General features: G+C 42.6%; 1 protein-coding gene across 1 annotated transcript; it reads left to right on the plus strand.

Annotated features, from left to right (window-relative positions):
• Positions 1-7: 7 nt before the first annotated feature.
• On the plus strand, positions 8-15367 carry LOC138971613 (uncharacterized). Its single transcript, XM_070344382.1, has 7 exons — positions 8-451; positions 5991-6195; positions 7050-7236; positions 9056-9754; positions 12020-12186; positions 12938-13161; positions 13877-15367. The coding sequence occupies exons 2-7, from the start codon at positions 6022-6024 to the stop codon at positions 14097-14099; spliced, it is 1674 nt and encodes a 557-aa protein (XP_070200483.1). The 5' UTR covers positions 8-451; positions 5991-6021; the 3' UTR covers positions 14100-15367.
• The last annotated feature ends 2266 nt before the right edge of the window (positions 15368-17633 follow it).

Below are 17633 nucleotides of genomic sequence, written 5' to 3' on the forward strand. Positions count from 1 at the left end.
TCTCAGCGGGCTTCCAAGTTTGGCTACATTAATTTGTTTACGTCCACTGAGTTTATAGCCCTTCATATTCTGCACACATATGTTTTTCTCTTCACCTCGCCGCGTACGGCAGACTAATATTTGTTTTATTTGTTTACTCACTTGTTGGAGTGCTTGAGTATTGTTCACCCATGATCTAGGTTTAAAATAAGTTGCATCCTCATGCTGGACGCATTATGCTTAATTCAGTACCTTGAATCTCCAACTGCTTCGGAGCAAGTGCGAAGGACGAAAGAAGTTGGATGTGGTTACAAAAGTGTGACGCAGGATCACTTCAGCGACAGTAATCTTTTGAGTGTCATACCGCTGCCTCATACACACGTGCGGCAAAAAGTAATCAGTCTGCGTTCTCACGGGGCAGTATTTGACATTCATTTTATGTCAGACGATCGCAGACATAGTTTGCAGGCAGGTGAGTGCGTTCGATATACTTTGTTGTGACTTATAGTTTTATTACTTTGATGTAATTTCTTCAATTTAATGTCATTTCATTAATTTGATGTGCTCCTTTATCAGACCTGTTTACCCTCCCGGATTGTCCGGAATTATTACGGATTTGGGGTCTAAATTCCGGTATTACGGAAATCTACCGAAAATTCCGGAAATTGCGGTCGAGAGAACCTTTTTCCTGCGTGAAAATTCGAAGTCGAAATTGTGGTAGTCACCAGGACTGTGATTTCAAGACTGACCGAAACAGCCTTTTCTGCGCATGTGCACAGCAAGTTATTTGTCGGATTCCGCGGTTTTGAGATCGACATTGGTCCGATCTCTGTGGGGACGAAATGCCAACCAAAAAAGCGAAAGTTGTACAGAAATATCGGCAAAACTATTTAAGTCAAGTGGCGGTGTCTGGTGAAGTTTAAGAAGAGCGAACCACATTCATTTTGGTGATCGACTTGAGATCAGTGCAACAACAAAGCTAGAGTCACGTCGCGGCACGTGTCCCGAGGTTAGACGCAGCATTAGTTTTAACAAAATGCAGTACACAAATGAACATGGAAACAAACAAAAACACGAAATTATGTTTGGCAAAACATAAGCCTGCTTCGCATCGAGTTTATTTGACCTAGGTCTCTACTTCCACAGAATCAGTCTCCCAGACCTGCGAACCGATCTCTCACTACGGTCAGTCACACCAGAGACATAGATGTAGGTCTATGGTGGCGCTCATCAGTGACTTGTGCTGTTGCCGAAATTCAAGTCTTTCTGAGTCTAAAACTGATCTCCATTAATATTTTTCCAATATAGCAAAGATCACAGTTCTTTGAATCGAAAAACTTACAACAAAATGTTTAAATGAAATAAACGAATCGGTCCTCTATAATTAAAGGTAGCTTCTGGAGAGATCGAGTTATTATGACTGGTTTTAATGCAGGATGTCTGATGTGACAGAATGTAAGGTGGTTTTGTTCACATGCATCTTGACTGTAAATAGTCTAAGGGCGGAGTAGGGGGGTGGGGGGGGGAATGTTACAGGGGTTCCGGACCCCCCCCCCCCCCCTTGCTGTCAAAAAAGCAACAAAAAACACAAAAATTCAGTCTGTGGAAAAAACAAACAAAAACATTTTCTGTGTGTGAAATTTTTGTTGTTGTCCGGAGCAGATATCAATGAAGATAAATAGCCAGAAATAACGAGTGGCTGCTGACACCAGTTTATCATGTTTAAAATCAAGGATAAGCCACAAATTGTTAATAAAATAGCTAAAATTCGTCAGCCAGACCCCCCAACCCCCGGACCCCAGGTTGTACCCCCCCCCCCCCCCCCCCACTCTAGCCCTCTTGCTCCGCCCCTGAATACTGTTTTTTTTATTTTTTTAGATAAAGTAAACTTGTCTTTGTTAACTTGCATATATATCAGGTGTCTTGTGTTGTGTGTTTGTGGTGTGTGTGATCAAGCTTCTGTGTGTGTAGTACAATACTGTTAAACATGGTTATCAATTTTGTACTTGTTTTGCATGGTAGCGCGCGAATTAACGTTTCGTTTAATCGTTTTCGAGCTGGTTTATGGTTGATAAAAAAGATTACTCAAAGATGCCTCAAATTACGGAAAAGTACCAGTTGCATTCCTGATTTTCATTTGGGGGGGTAAACAGGTCTGCTTTATAAGGCTCCTAGTGGTACGGCGTCCGCCCCGTGATCGGGAGGTCGTGGGTTCAAACCCCGGCCGGGTCATACCTAAGACTTTAAAATTGGCAATCTAGTGGCTGCTCCGCCTGGCGTCTGGCATTATGGGGTGAGTGCTAGGACTGGTTGGTCCGGTGTCAGAATAATGTGACTGGGTGAGACACGAAGCATGTGCTGCGACTTCTGTCTTGTGTGTGGCGCACGCTATATGTCAAAGCAGCACCGCCCTGATATGGCCCTTCGTGGTCGGCTGGGCGTTAAGCAAAACAAACAAACAAATCCTTTATAATATCTTCGTTTGGGTAGAGAACATTTTTATCATGGATCCGTCCATGGTTGTAATGGGGACAAGACCTTCATTCCATTTGGACACACACCAGAGCACCCACAGCCCACCTGCTTTCTGTGCAGAGGGATTTTTTTCTCCTGAATTTATCAAGTAACTGGATGGGCGCAATGGCCTCATGGACAAGACGCCGGCCTCCCAAGCGGAAAATCGTGGGTTCGAATCCCGGCCGCGCCTGTTGGGTTAAGGGTGCCTTATCCCCCTTCATGTTTTCACGCAAACACAAGACGCCGGCCTCTCAAGCGGAAAATCGTGGGTTCGAATCCCGGCCGCGCCTGTTGGGTTAAGGGTGCCTTATCTCCCTTCATGTTTTCACGCAAGCACAAGACCAAGTGCGCACGGAAACGATCTTGTAATCCATAGCAGAGTTCGGTGGGTAATAGACAAACAAATCTACAGCAGAGTGAAACATTTGTGCTGATTTTTTTTCATAACTTGACGGGGGCAATGAGTGGATAAGACACCGGCAGCCCATAGAAAGTCGAAAATACTTAGCGTGCATCCCACTTGGACTCATACCAAAAATCAACAGCCTTGGTACTCTGTGCACAGTGGGATTTTTTTTTTTAATGGATGATTTAGACATTAAGTTTAATTCATCGAAATATTTCTACTCACATCACCAAGCAGCGAGGGCCATGGTTTGTAATATCTGACTGACGTTTTCATTCCAATATATGTTTAAAAAGCCTCGCCAGATCTGAGACGATGAGCCGAACTGTTTTCACGGAAAAGTGAAATGCATGTAAAGCGTGCCATTCTGTCAAGTAGCCGAACTTTTTATTGCTGACTATTAGGGTTTAACGTCGTTTAGACCAACTGGTCTATATTGGGACAGGTATTGGTAATACGCTGAAGATATGGTGTGATACTTTGATTCGAACAGGCCCGCTGTGGCTGTCTTCTTCGACACACCAACATTGGGTTTGTCTCGTCAAAGTATCAAAAATACGATCATGATAATCAGAGACGAGAGATGATATTGATGCATGCGTGTCTTCGTGTTTTCCAAGCCCTGAGACTTTCGCTGTGAACGTGGGATCTTTTTCGTGCGCATGTGTGCACACGGGGGTGTTCGGACACCGAAGAGAGTCTGCACAAAGTTGACTCCGAGAAATAAATCTCTCGCCGAACGTGGGGATCGAACCCACGCTGATAGCGACCAACTGGCTACAAAGCCAGCGCGCTACCAACTGAGCTACGTCCCCGCCCCGTTTTTATTGCGTAAAAGAAAGCTCATGTTGGTGTCCTTATATACAAGCTAGACGAGAAGGAATGCACATTTAAACCGCAGATTAAAGAGCATTCATACCTCCTTATATTAATCAAGACACACACATATGACACAGAGCCTAATAGAGTTCATTATTGATTGTGTCCTAAAGCCCATCCACAGTTATTTCTTATCCCACGCGAAAGCGGGGGCAGATCTGAAATATTAATAAGCAGAACTGATGTCATGGGAATGTCTTTAATCAAACACATAAGACTTAATGATATATGTTATACTAGAGGGATACCCGGTGTAGGATCCGGTCCGGTCCCCCCTCTGAAGTAGTCCCCCGGGGGACCAATTCGTGGCAAAAACTGCTCTATAATGGTCCCCCCTTAGACATCCAGCCTCGTTTTTCTTAGGCATTCAAGCCATTTTCAATCTATATCTTCGTCCGGTATATGTAGTGCACAGACAGCAATCTCTGTTTGACTATATTTTGCAGAAAATAAAATAGATCTGATTTATAATGCCGTTCAAAAGAAAAATCACATGAAATAAAATGAATAATAAATAAATACTGATAAGAAGAAATGAAACCAGTCTCTGATTCTTTCCTTTCTTTTCTCTAAAATTGCTGGTAACATTACTAACATTGTAACAAGAAAAACGAGGCTGGATGTCTAAGGGGGGACCATTATAGAGCAGTTTTTGCCACGAATTGGTCCCCCGGGGGACTACTTCAGAGGGGGGACCGGACCGGATCCTACACCGGCTTCGCCGGGGTGAATCGCGAGACAGAGACAGACAGCGTGGCGGTTCACCACAATCACCTTTGAAGGCGAAGTCCTGTCAAACGGGATTGAGAATTTTAGAGCTTATTTCTTAGCCCTATATTATCTGTTGTGGCTTCTCAAATGCCAGAACATACAGACAGACAAAAGCCGCTAGACCCCATCACAAACAGAACTCTACAATCCACAGGTTTTGCCCACTAACACACACACACACAGAGAAGCCGTATATATTTATATATATCTATATCTATATATATATAGAGATAGGTGACAGTGTATTTTTCGCGTGGCTATAAATTGATTCGACCTTTTCACTTTGACAGTAAGAACAACTTACGGGTGCAAGGGAAGCGTTCTGGACAGCGCAGTGACATTCTAAAAATAGTAACGTAGAAACGGGAATATGGATTGAAGCCACACGAAGGAAGGGAGATAACAAGGATGAATCGCGAGACAGAGACAGACAGCGTGGCGGTTCACCACAATCACCTTTGAAGGCGAAGTCCTGTCAAAGGGGATTGAGAATTTTAGAGCTTATTTCTTAGCCCTATATTATCTGTTGTGGCTTCTCAAATGCCAGAACATACAGACAGACAAAAGCCGCTAGACCCCATCACAAACAGAACTCTATAATCCACAGGTGTTGCTTACACACACACACAAACACACACACACACACAGAAGCCGTATATATATATGTATATCTATATCTATAAATATATAGAGATAGGTGACAGTGTATTTTTCGCGTGGCTATAAATTGATTCGACCTTTTCACTTTGACAGTAAGAACAACTTACGGGTGCAAGGGAAGCGTTCTGGACAGCGCAGTGACATTCTAAAAATAGTAACGTAGAAACGGGGATATGGATTGAAGCCACACGAAGGAAGGGAGATAAACGCAAAACACTGGAGAAGATAAGGAAGAGTTACTGGGAATGGTGAAATGAACAGAAAAACCAAAATCGGTTCAGCGCTGCGCGCTGAGAGCACGTGTTGAAATATCTCATCGATGATATTGTGTCCGGGGTGTAGCTGAATACGGTGTCCAAATTTGAAAAAGATCCACCGAGAACTTTGGCGTTGTGATGTGGTCTAGCGGCTTTGGTGTGTCGGTATGGGGGCCCGGGTAGCTGAGGTGGAACCAAAATCGGTTCAGCGCTGCGCGCTGAGAGCACGTGTTGAAATATCGACCAGGTTGTGTCCTGTCCCGGGTGTACCTGAATATGCCCACCAAATTTGAAGCAGATCCATCGAGAACTTTGGCCGTGCATCGCGCGCACACACACACACACACAGACAGACAGACAGACAGACACTAGTCGTATATATATATAGATCATGTTGGTGGAACATAACGATTTTTTTGAGGCTGTTATTCATACGCCCATCTATACCTAAATGCACACACTCAGTACACATCACACAACAAGGAAGACTTTTGATATAAAGACGTTTTTGCTCGTTTCAGTTTGCGTGTACTATTGACCAGCATCATCGTTATGTTTCTGTGGAGGCCTCGTGTTGTTAGTCGTCTTCTGCTGATGGTGTGTGTCTCGGTCATCCTGATCGTCATCGCGTTCAACTCAATGTTGCACGCCTCGGGGTCAAGGTCAAACGCCGTGTACAGAGATGGTCTTCAACGAGTGATGAAATCATCGCGGGATGTTGCGCAGGTGAAGTGCATTGGGGGCGTGCTTATGTTTGCATCATTCAGAGAGAGAGAGAGAGAGTGTGTGTGTGTGTGTGTTAGTGTGTGCGAGTTCATTTAAAAAATGTGTGCGTCTGTGTGTGTTTGTTTATATATACCATACTAGATGATTACCCGCTTCGCCGGGTACCGGCTTCGCCGGGAAGAAGTAGAGCCGAATACCAGGCTGCGCCTGGGACCCGGCTTTGCGAAGCCGGCGCACGAAGGAAAGGAGATAAACGCGCAAAACACTGGAGACCTTCTAAAAATAGTAACGTGCAGTGACCTTCTAAAAATAGTAACGTAGTAACGGGAATATGGATTGACGCCACACGGAGGAAGGGAGATAATCGCGGCTGAAAACACTGGAGAAGATAAGGAAGAGTTACTGGTAGTGGATCCAGACAAAAAAACAACAAAATCGGTTCTGCGCGCTGAGAGCACGTGTTGAAATATCTCATCGATGAGGTTGTGTCCGGGGTGTAGCTGAATACGGTGTCCAAATTTGAAAAAGATCCACCGAGAACTTTGGCCGTGCATCGCGAACAGACAGACAGACAGACAGACAGACACTAGTCGTATATATATATATAGGTGAAAACGTGAAGGCTTGTTTTGGTTATTTTTTCCATATATGTGTGTGTGTGTGTGTGTGTGTGTGTGCGTGTGTGTGTGTGTGTGTGTGTGTATGTGTGTGTGTGTGTGTGTGTGTGTGTGTGTGTGTGTGAATAGAATAGAATAGAATAGAATAATAATAGAATAGAATAATTTTGTATTGCCACGAAACCTGTGTGTGTGTGTGTGTGTGTTCCTTTCACACCTGGTTGGATGTGCGTGCAGATTATGCCACCACCCAGAGCCACCACAGAGTCCAGCCAACACAAACCAACACTGAACCCCATACACATCCCGGGTACCAAGATCTCTGTGCTTTCTGCCATCCATCGCCACAACTTTCCTAGGTCTGGCCACCACAGGGTTATGCTCACTGGGTGGGTGGCTCGAGAATATCGCTATGCTGACTTTGGTAAGCACTTCCATTAAGGACATATTTTCACAAATGATAGGCTATATGTAAGGTTTTTAATTTTTGTATTTGGAATATGATTGTTATTTGGTGTGTGTGAAGTGATACAAATATACATCACTTCGAAATAACAGTTACATTCTAAATAAAAACATAACAACAAGCAAAACTTGTACAGTATTCATGAAAAGCTTTATCCTTGCAGTTCTCATCGTGACTCAATGCACAGATACACTGACTTAGCCTCTATATATCGACATACAAAGCAACATAGAAATCCAACACGTAATATGTCATAGCTGTACTAGCTGTCACTGTCACCGGGACTACTGGAAACTAAACGTCCACCAATTAATTGATTTTATCGTGATGCGTTGTTTACAATCGATGTCTCTGTCCCGACTTAGTCCCGTGGAAATGACGTCACACACTGAAGACATGAACATTTTGAGAGTAATTCCGTGTGAAGACGAACCGCGACCGGAAATTGATTGCTCAGCCTTAATTGACATTGTGGGTTAGTGCAAACAAAGTTAACTTTAGGTTAAATCTTACGTTTGGGAAAATGCTGACATACATTATATCGGTCTGCAATCGTGCATTTTGCTACTTTGTTGTGCTTTGTTGTGTACTAGTATGAAGCTGAACAGATATAATAGTTTCAAAGGACAGGCTTCATTCATCCCAACCATAGTGTGCTTTTCTTCCCCCAAATGAGGCTCTCTTTTCCAGGTCCTGCCGGTCGCTTGGTGCTTGGTTTGAAATGTGATTGCCACTGGACACACTGAATCTCCGTAACCCCACGAGAAGGGGACAGTCCTGCGGTTTGGGTGGAATGGATTGCGATTGCGATTTTGGAAAGTAGAACATGTTGATTATCAGTTTTGTTTTTGTTTGCAGATTGCTGTCTGAGAAATATTGCCTGGCCAGAAGATAGTTATTTTTGTGTGTGTTTGAAGTGTGCTGTCTAAGTAATACTGCCAGGCTAGAAGATTTGTTTGCAGTGAGCTTTATGAGAAATACTGCCTGGCTAGAAGATTTGTTTGCAGTGAGCTTTATGAGAAATACTGCCTGGCTAGAAGATTTGTTTGCAGTGAGCTTTATGAGAAATACTGCCTGGCTAGAAGATTTGTTTGCAGTGTGGTTTATGAGAAATACTGCCTGGCTAGAAAATTGTTATTTTTGATTTTGTTTGCAGTGTGCTTTATGAGAAATACTGCCTGGCTAGAAAATTGTTATTTTTGATTTTGTTTGCAGTGTGCTTTATGAGAAATACTGCCTGGCTAGAAACATTTTATTTTTGATTTTGTTTGCAGTGTGCTTTATGAGAAATACTGCCTGGCTAGAAAATTGTTATTTTTGATTTTGTTTGCAGTGTGGTTTATGAGAAATACTGCCTGGCTAGAAAATTGCTATTTTTGATTTTGTTTGCAGTGTGCTTTATGAGAATTACTGCCTGGCTAGAAAATTGTTATTTTTGATTTTGTTTGCAGTGTGGTTTATGAGAAATACTGCCTGGCTAGAAAATTGCTATTTTTGATTTTGTTTGCAGTGTGCTTTATGAGAAATACTGCCTGGCTAGAAAATTGTTATTTTTGATTTTGTTTGCAGTGTGGATTATGAGAAATACTGCCTGGCTAGAAAATTTGTTTGCAGTGTGCTGTCTGAGGAATACTGCCTGGCTGGAAGATTCTTATTTTTGTGTTTGTTTGCAGTGTGCCGTCTGAGAAATACTGCCTGGCTAGAAGATTTGTTTGCAGTGTGCTGTCTGAGAAATACTGCCTGGCTGGAAGATTGTTATTTTTGTGTTTGTTTGCAGTGTGCTGTCTGAGGAATACTTCCTGGCTAGAAGACAGACCGAGCATGCAGGTGCGTGCTGCAGTGTACCACATGGCCGACATCCAGCAGAGCTCTCCAGCGTTCAGCAAACTGCACCACGCTGACGCGCACTACAGCTGCTACATAGAGAATGACGTCACCACGATTTTCAATTCCATTTCATTCTCGGTCGTGTCGTGTTCGGAGGGTTATAGCGAAAGCTTGGAAATCGAACGTCCTGAAGTACCCACAAAACCATTTCAGCGGCCACGTCAGTTCGGGAATGGAACTTTCAACAGTTCTACAGAAGGCAAGGCAAGGGGCAGGAGTCACAGAGCTTCTCGAAAAAAGGTTCCATTCGTGAATGATGACGTTCAGAGTGACGGACCAAGGGACCTTACTGTCAGGCTAAATGACACGTGGTATAATACAGGTGGACAGTCCCATTTGAAGAAAAAACCTAACTTTAAAGAGCACGTGACTTTTTCCCATATAGCAGCGTGTGCTGGAGTCGTGGATTTCAATTTCACGACGAGAAAGGAGGCCGTGGTAGAATGGTTGGAACACCTCCGGCTGACTGCTGTCATGCGTGTTCAGCTTTTTCACTACAACGCTTCCGACGAAGTCCTAGCTGTCTTGAATTTCTACGAGTCTCAAGGTTTCTTGCATGCAATTCCGTGGAACTTTTCTGCACAAGAAGGTGAGATAATATGAAAGTGTGTGTGTGTGTGTGTGTGTGTGTGTGTGTGTGTGTGTGTGTGTTTCCATCCAAGAGCACTGTACACGCACGCACCTTTGTAGAACGACTGTTGCTGCTAGCTTTTCACTGGGAGGAAGCGACCCGGATTTTCCCGCAGTGGGACGATTTAGTGTTACATGGAATGAAATAAATGAAAATGAATAAGATCAGATCAGATCAGATCAGATCAGGTGAGACTTGATTAGAAAACTTTGATGTCTATCGTATCTTAACCTACTGAAACAGAAAGAACCCCAGGCAATGCATTATATAAAATAAGTTACAATAGGATATAATTAGAAAACTTTGATGTCTATCTTATCTTATCTTATCTGTTGACTGGGGTTCTTTCTGTTTCAATAAGATAAGATATAGTAGACATCAAAGTTTTCTGATAATATGCTATTGTATCTTATCTTATCTTATCTTATCTATTGCCTGGTGTTCTTTTTATTCCAATAAGATAAGGTAGACATCAACCTTTTATGATTTTATGCTATAGTATCTTATTTTATCTTATCTTATCTATTGCCTGGTGTTCTTTTTGTTCCAATATAATAAGGTAGACATCAACCTTTTCTGATTTTATGCTATCTTACCTTATTTTTTTTATTGTCTGGAGTTCTTTCTCTTTCAATAAGATAAAAATAAGGTGGACGTAAACAAATATCAGATTACATCATACCGTATCTGATCTTATCCGTTTCAGTGCCTGTTTTCCCCCGTTCCAATAAGATAAAGTAGACATCAACAGTTGTTTTGTCCGTTCAAAAGTAGCACTTGTGGGCAAAAAGTGCAATGCTTGGTGTACACAACGTTAGAAAATACCCACAACATCACAAACCAACCTTCACCTTTCCCAAAATTCCCTTCACCATGGTAGATATCCTATCATATCTCATCCTATCATATTCATTACCTAGGGTTCTTATCTTTCCCACAATTCCCGATACTAAGGTAGATATCCTTTCATATCTCATCCTATCATATTCATTACAGTGAAAGCCCCCTTTTACGACCTTCACAAATCTAAACAAGTCGCGTAAGGCGAAAATAAAACATTTAGTCAAGCTGTCGAACTCACAGAATGAAACTGAACGCAATGCAATTTTTCAGCAAGACCGTATACTCGTAGCATCGTGAGTCCACCGCTCGTGGCAAAGGCAGTGAAATTGACAAGAAGAGCGGGGTAGTAGTTGCGCTGAGAAGGATAGCACGCTTTTCTGTACCTCTCTTCGTTTTAACTTTCTGAGCGTGTTTTTAATCCAAACATATCATATCTATATGTTTTTGGAATCAGGAACCGACAAGGAATAAGATGAAAGTGTTTTTAAATTGATTTCGAAAATTTAATTTTGATCATAATTTTTATATTTTTAATTTTCAGAGCTTGTTTTTAATCCAAATATAACATATTTATATGTTTTTGGAATCAGGAAATGATGAAAAATAAGATGAACGTAAATTTGGATCGTTTTATATATTTTTTGTTGTTGACAATTTTCAGATTTTTAATGACCAAAGTCATTAATTAATTTTTAAGCCACCAAGCTGAAATGCAATACCGAAGTCTGGCCTTTGTCGAAGATTGCTGGGCCAAAATTTCAATCAATTTGATTGAAAAATGAGGGTGTGACAGTGCCGCCTCAACTTTTACAAAAAGCCGGATATGACGTCATTAAAGACATTTATCGAAAAAATGAAAAAAACATCCGGGGATATCATTCCCAGGAACTCTCATGTAAAATTTCATAAAGATCGGTCCAGTAGTTTAGTCTGAATCGCTCTACACACACACACGCACAGACAGACAGACAGACACACACACACACACACACATACACCACGACCCTCGTCTCGATTCCCCCCTCTATGTTAAAACATTTAGTCATAACTTGACTAAATGTAAAAAAATGAGGTATTAAAAAGGAGGGAGTCTTAAAATGGGGGTACATGAACAGAAAATATGAAAAACAAGGTCTTTAAAGGGAGGAAGTCTTATGAAGACTCTTAAAGTCGGGGATCTGAAAAGGGGGATTCCACTAGTGTTTTTGTGGGTATTTTCTAACGTTGTGTACACCAATCATTGCACTTTTTGCCCACCAGTGCTACTTTTGAACGGACAAAACAAACTGTTGATGTCTACCTTATCTTATTGGACGGGGGAAAACAGGCACTGAAACAGATAAGATCAGATACGATATGCTAGGGTTCTTTTTGTTTCAGTGTTTGCGGGTCACCCCGCTCCGCCAGCAAACTGGCTGACCAAGAAAGACGCGTCCTACTCTGACTGCTTTCACCGCCTGTCTGGCTACACTCTGATCCTCTTCACAAGCATCTACCAGCTGATTGTGCCTAAACAACCAGGCACCGATCTACACGACGTAGCTTGGGTCTGGCGTTTAAGACTCTTTAGTTTTGGTGGAGCTTAATTAACATTTTGTTTCAGGCTGTCATTCACACGCCCATCCGTACCTGGATGCACGCACTTTGACTGAAACATAGACAGAATCAGACCGTCTGACTGATAGACAAACAGACACGCACGTACTCAGTGCGCACATACACACGAATGCATGTATATAGTAGGTTAGCACGCACGCTTAGTTACATGAACACACACACACACACACACACACACGCGACAGAGACTAGACCAGAAAAGAGCGGAGCGACTGTCTCTCTGTCCCTCTATTTGTGACACGCATCGCCACATTATTTGAAACCTGCACCCGCTTTTGTCTGCAGAACATTTTTTCAGATTTAAATGGATTTCCTAATTTTAAGAATGAAAATATAGCCTAGTTAATAATAACTAGAACGCATACTCGTAAAAAAGTTACAGTGCAGAAATTTGGGTCACGGTGATTCCAGTCTCCGTTTTTTCCCCATACCGAAACAACATGCAAAAGGACAGTCTATGAAAATGCACATTCAGTCCTTTAACTTTTGCACTGTTCATTATGGAGTTCGTCAGGGCCTGCCAACAACATGGCTGAGAAGTAATGCCTACGACACGTTTTACTTGATTCAACCACTTTGTCTCATTTCTACATTACGGGACTTGATCTTTTGTACAAATTCCCGTTTCCATGTAAAACAAAAAAGGTCCTTCCAACGGTTACTCTTCCTCTCTGTTTCCAGCTTATGCTGCATCGTGCACCTAAGACAGCCGCCATTACCATACCGACTGAGATTCTTCTGCCCTCCCAATGTCAAGAACAAGGTGAAGGTGAAGGACTCGGGTTTGTCCATAACTTCAGTGGTAAAGCCTTCAATAGCAGCTACTCCTATTCTTGGCTCGTCCTGCCGCGGAGGGTGGCGCACGTTGATCACAAAGACGTCTTTCTGATTGAAGATTTTGAGATGTAAGTATTTGAACAGCGCCTCTCAGAGTCATGGCTTATGTTTTGTCCATCTGTCAGTCTGGTCTTTCCACCACACCCGCACACAGGACAAAGAACCAATTTTATCAAGCTTAGCTTAGAATGAAGGTCAGTCTCAATAAGATCGGCTTCCTTCAACTAAATTGCATGACAAAATTCAACAGCCTTACTGCTTTCTATGCATAGTGAATTGTTGGTGTTGTTTTAATATTGTAAGTGAAACCTATGATAATCTGCACACAATGCATCCACGCCATACCGGCACGGTTGGCCTAGTGGTAAGGCGTCCGCCCCGTGATCGGGAGGTCGTGGGTTCAAACCCCGGCCGGGTCATACCTAAGACTTTAAAATTGGCAATCTAGTGGCTGCTCCGCCTGGCGTCTGGCATTATGGGGTTAGTGCTAGGACTGGTTGGTCCGGTGTCAGAATAATGTGACTGGGTGAGACATGAAGCCTGTGCTGCGACTTCTGTCTTGTGTGTGGCGCACGTTATATGTCAAAGCAGCACCGCCCTGATATGGCTCTTCGTGGTCTGCTGGGCGTTAAGCAAACAAACAAACAAACAAACATCCACGCCATGTGGAGGGATGGGCCTATTCCATGAAAAAGCCTGGCTGCTGCCTTTTAAATAAAATTCTCCTCCTCCAAAAAAAAGGCCTTGCCATTTATTGTGTCGATCTTTTCTTATCATGTTAAGCTCGGAGTTTTCGTCAGACACGGTGGTGGCTGTTTCCTCCGTGAGGGAACCGGATACGAACATCACCAGCCTGCCATTGGCCATGAGAGACAGCCAGGCATTGGACAATCTGCGGTCACGTGTGCTCCGCCGGATGCGATGCCTGACACCTGGATTCAGCTCGGCCAGCGCTACAGATATTTCACAATTGTTGCTGTCGTGCTTGGGAGACGATTTGGACTGAGCACTTCATTTCTCAACGCATAATTTTAAAACGTCATTCTTGTTTATTTACTTGCCAATTAAGATTACCGATGTTGGGGTAAGCATGTGCGGCAATACCTTATAGACAAAATCATACACTATGTAATGGCAGTGCCCGGTGTTAAACGCGACTGAACTACGGACAGCAAAAGCCTATCATCTAACAAGATATTAATGAACTTCTGTGGACAGTTTTATGAATGACTCTTCACCTATGACAAACAGGGAAGGTTAAATCAATATTCAATGTTTATCTACCTTACGACGTTTGAAGAACCGTATAAATTCGACTGAAAACTTGAGCGAATTATGGACAGCAAATGCCTATCACCTAACAAGATATTAATGAACTTCTGTGGACAGTTTTATGATTGACTCTTCACCCACGACGAACAGGGAAGGTTAAATCAATATTTAATGTTTATGAACCTTACGACGTTTGAAGAATCGTGTAAATTCGACTGAAAACGTGCCCTAGTCGAGTCGAGTATGGGCGTGGACAGACACGCTTTTACTGCCTTGAAAGTGGTGAGTATTTTACTCGCCATGGCGAGTAGAAACACGTAACTGGCGAGTATAAATGTTGGTTTGGCTACTAAAGTTTGATCTCGGGCTAGTAAATTTTAAGAATCACTAGCCAAAAGCTAAACTTGGTGCACCATTTTTTGGACTTTCAGGGCTGTTTTAGGTTGCTGCTAAGGTGATGAGAGGATTTGTTGTGTGCTTACATCGTTGGATTTTGATCTCACATGTAAATATGTCAAATGTACCTTCCTGCCCATGCAACCGATCATGTAAAGCACCACAGATATGTCCAGCCTTTTACATGGGATTGGAGCTTCCATCCTCTTGGGCACATACCAACAATCTACATTCTAACAGCTTGCTGTGTTGAGTTAGAATTTTTTTATTCATTAATTTTGAAGATCAACGTAGGTATCAGTCACGAAATAAATTCAGCACACACAAAAAAAAAAAAAAATTCTCAGTCTAACAAGAAAGAAGCCAGACTGTTGATTTTTGTCATGTGTCCAAGTGGGCAGATGTCCTTATCCCTTGCTATTCTATGATATCCCACGGACAGATCTGTGGTGATGTACACGAAGAAGGGCTCCTTTACGCCATTGAGTCTGCCTGATATTACTATATAAACGAAAGCGAAGATTATTGACAAAAACAAACATCTTTTAGTTGGACGACTTTCATGTCTTTATTTTATGTTTTCTAAAATAAATCACCGCGAACCGATACGTGTTTGGCTGACGACTCATGTACAGCACATCGTCACGCTCATAAGATAATTGCCTATGTCATTTTTTGATGTTTTGAGAAAAACGCAAAATACTTTCTTTGGTTTCTGAACAATCTGCCTATCTGATTTTAGTTATACGTTGCAAACTGCCTATCTCGAGCGGTGACAGCTGGATACACGTGAGATAAAGAGCTGACACAGTGACAGCAATATTTTCAATCAGCAAAACTGTATAACAACCCACAAAGAGCTTTTGGATACTTTCACATTCTCAAAACAAGTCTTCCTGTATCATGAAGAAAAAGTGCCTAACTCAATTAAGAAACGAGATCGGCAGTTTTGCTTACGTTACCGTGGCAATGGTTTCCGATGGTCTGAGAGTTTGTACTCTCTAACACATGATAGATACCCTTCCAGTAGCTTCTCCTGTAGTTTCACTACAAAAATGCCTAACACTGAGATAGGTATTTTCCTTATGAGCGTGACGACATGCTCTTTCTGTTGAATGTTTGTGCTACTTCAGGCTGGACCAAGTGCATGAGAAGATGATGATGATAATGATGTAACTTTACTTTAGAAGGATAATAATAATAATAATACGAGAATTTATAACGCGCACGATATCTCACCACAAGGCGACTCAAGGCGCACAGAGGATAGAGGTTTAAGGCAACGCCTTTTCTTACAACCTGTGCTTACATCTAATACAAAATAGAAATGTTGATACATGCATGATAGACTGTGACAAGCAGAACTAACGGACAAATAAGCAAAGAGGTCGGGGGAGGGGGTTGTTCTTAAATGAGATAGGGATACAGGGGCCGCTGAGGTCCGTGAGGGGGGCCCTGGGTGATGCTGTTGAAATTTAGCCCTGGAAAGGGGTATTTTGGGTCTCTCCTTCAGAGCAAAAGAGCTGAAATCCACATGGTGTGATGTCTTCAGCCATCCATAATAATGCCAAAGAAGATAACGGAAACAATAACTGTTGGTCATGTGAGCCTGATTGCTTAGAAAATAGAGGAACTTTGGTGCACGCCAGGGGAGTGAAATCGACTGCGTATTGTAGGTATGTCAACAGCAGTTCATTCCCTTGGAATGATTGGTTGAGAAATTCATCAAGCGTCGATATAGATTTAATTGTTTAATGCTTTTGTAAGTCTGTATAATGTCTGTGTGTAGGCCTATGTTCTAGCTTTGTCTATATCTCTGTCAGACTCATTTTCCCTCTTGTTTTGTCTTTTTTCTGTCTCACTGTGTCTCTTTCTCTCTGTTCCCCCGCCCAATCCTTTTCAAATCTGCAATTGAGCAACCTGGATATCTGGCCACAATGATCAATGCACGCATGCTCACACAAAATCATCCCACACAGTGACACACACACACACACGCACACAAACTGATACACGCAGACACTGACACAAGCACACCCACACCCACAGTAAACACGCACATGCACGCACGTGCTCAGTCTCTCTCTCTCTCTCTCTCTCTCTCACTCTCTCTCTCTCTCTCTCTCTCTCTCTCACACACACACACACACACACACATGCTTATATTCTCACCCCCCCCCCAAAAAAAAAAACCCACCACGCACACGCATGCACGCACACACGCATGCTCTCACAAGAACGCACGCACACATACACACGCTTGCGCGCGCCTCTGCAAACACGAAAGGCTGAAACGCAGTGTCAGTTTTCTGCTGTGAGCAAAAGAGTTTGAAAGCAAGCATTAGTGTAACATTAGCCCTAAAAGAACTGTAAGCTAGAAGATTATAAACACGTGACAGTTAGTGCGGTTTTAATTTAATAGCATCTGTCGCCGATGCACAAAATCTATAATAAGCGTTTTGACATCTCTCTCTCTCTCTCTGTGTCTCTCTCCCCCTCTCTCTCTCCCCCCCCTCTCTCTCTCTCTCTCCCCCCCTCTCTCTCTCTCCCCTCTCTCTCTCCTCTCTCTCTCTCTTTCTCTCTCTCTCTCCTCTCTCTCTCTCTCTCTCTCTCTCTCTCTCTCTCTCTCTCTCTCTCTCTCTCTCTCTCTTCTCCTCTCACGTTTTTGCCTCACAAGTCTGCATTTGGGTTTATGAATACACTCATTTTGACTTCCTTGTATAATGATTACATGTGACAGTTTCATGTGTCTGAAAACTGACTGTAAAGATCATTTCACTCATTAAAAAACCACCCATCCATCTCTCCTCTCCCTGCCTCAATACACCTCGTCTATCTATTGCTGTCCTTTTTACATTTTGTCAAGTTGTGA

This window comes from Littorina saxatilis, linkage group LG7 (assembly GCF_037325665.1).
Source record: "Littorina saxatilis isolate snail1 linkage group LG7, US_GU_Lsax_2.0, whole genome shotgun sequence".
In the NCBI taxonomy this organism is placed as follows: domain Eukaryota; kingdom Metazoa; phylum Mollusca; class Gastropoda; order Littorinimorpha; family Littorinidae; genus Littorina; species Littorina saxatilis.

What these genes read in the sequence shown, in the direction of transcription:
- LOC138971613 (XM_070344382.1), top strand. Translation starts at nt 6,022, where the DNA reads ATGTTTCTGTGGAGGCCTCGTGTTGTTAGTCGTCTTCTGCTGATGGTG. An exon ending in CATCGCGGGATGTTGCGCAG is followed by an intron (nt 6,196 to 7,049) that starts GTGAAGTGCATT and finishes ATGTGCGTGCAG; the next exon opens with ATTATGCCACCACCCAGAGC. An exon ending in CTGATTGAAGATTTTGAGAT is followed by an intron (nt 13,162 to 13,876) that starts GTAAGTATTTGA and finishes TATCATGTTAAG; the next exon opens with CTCGGAGTTTTCGTCAGACA.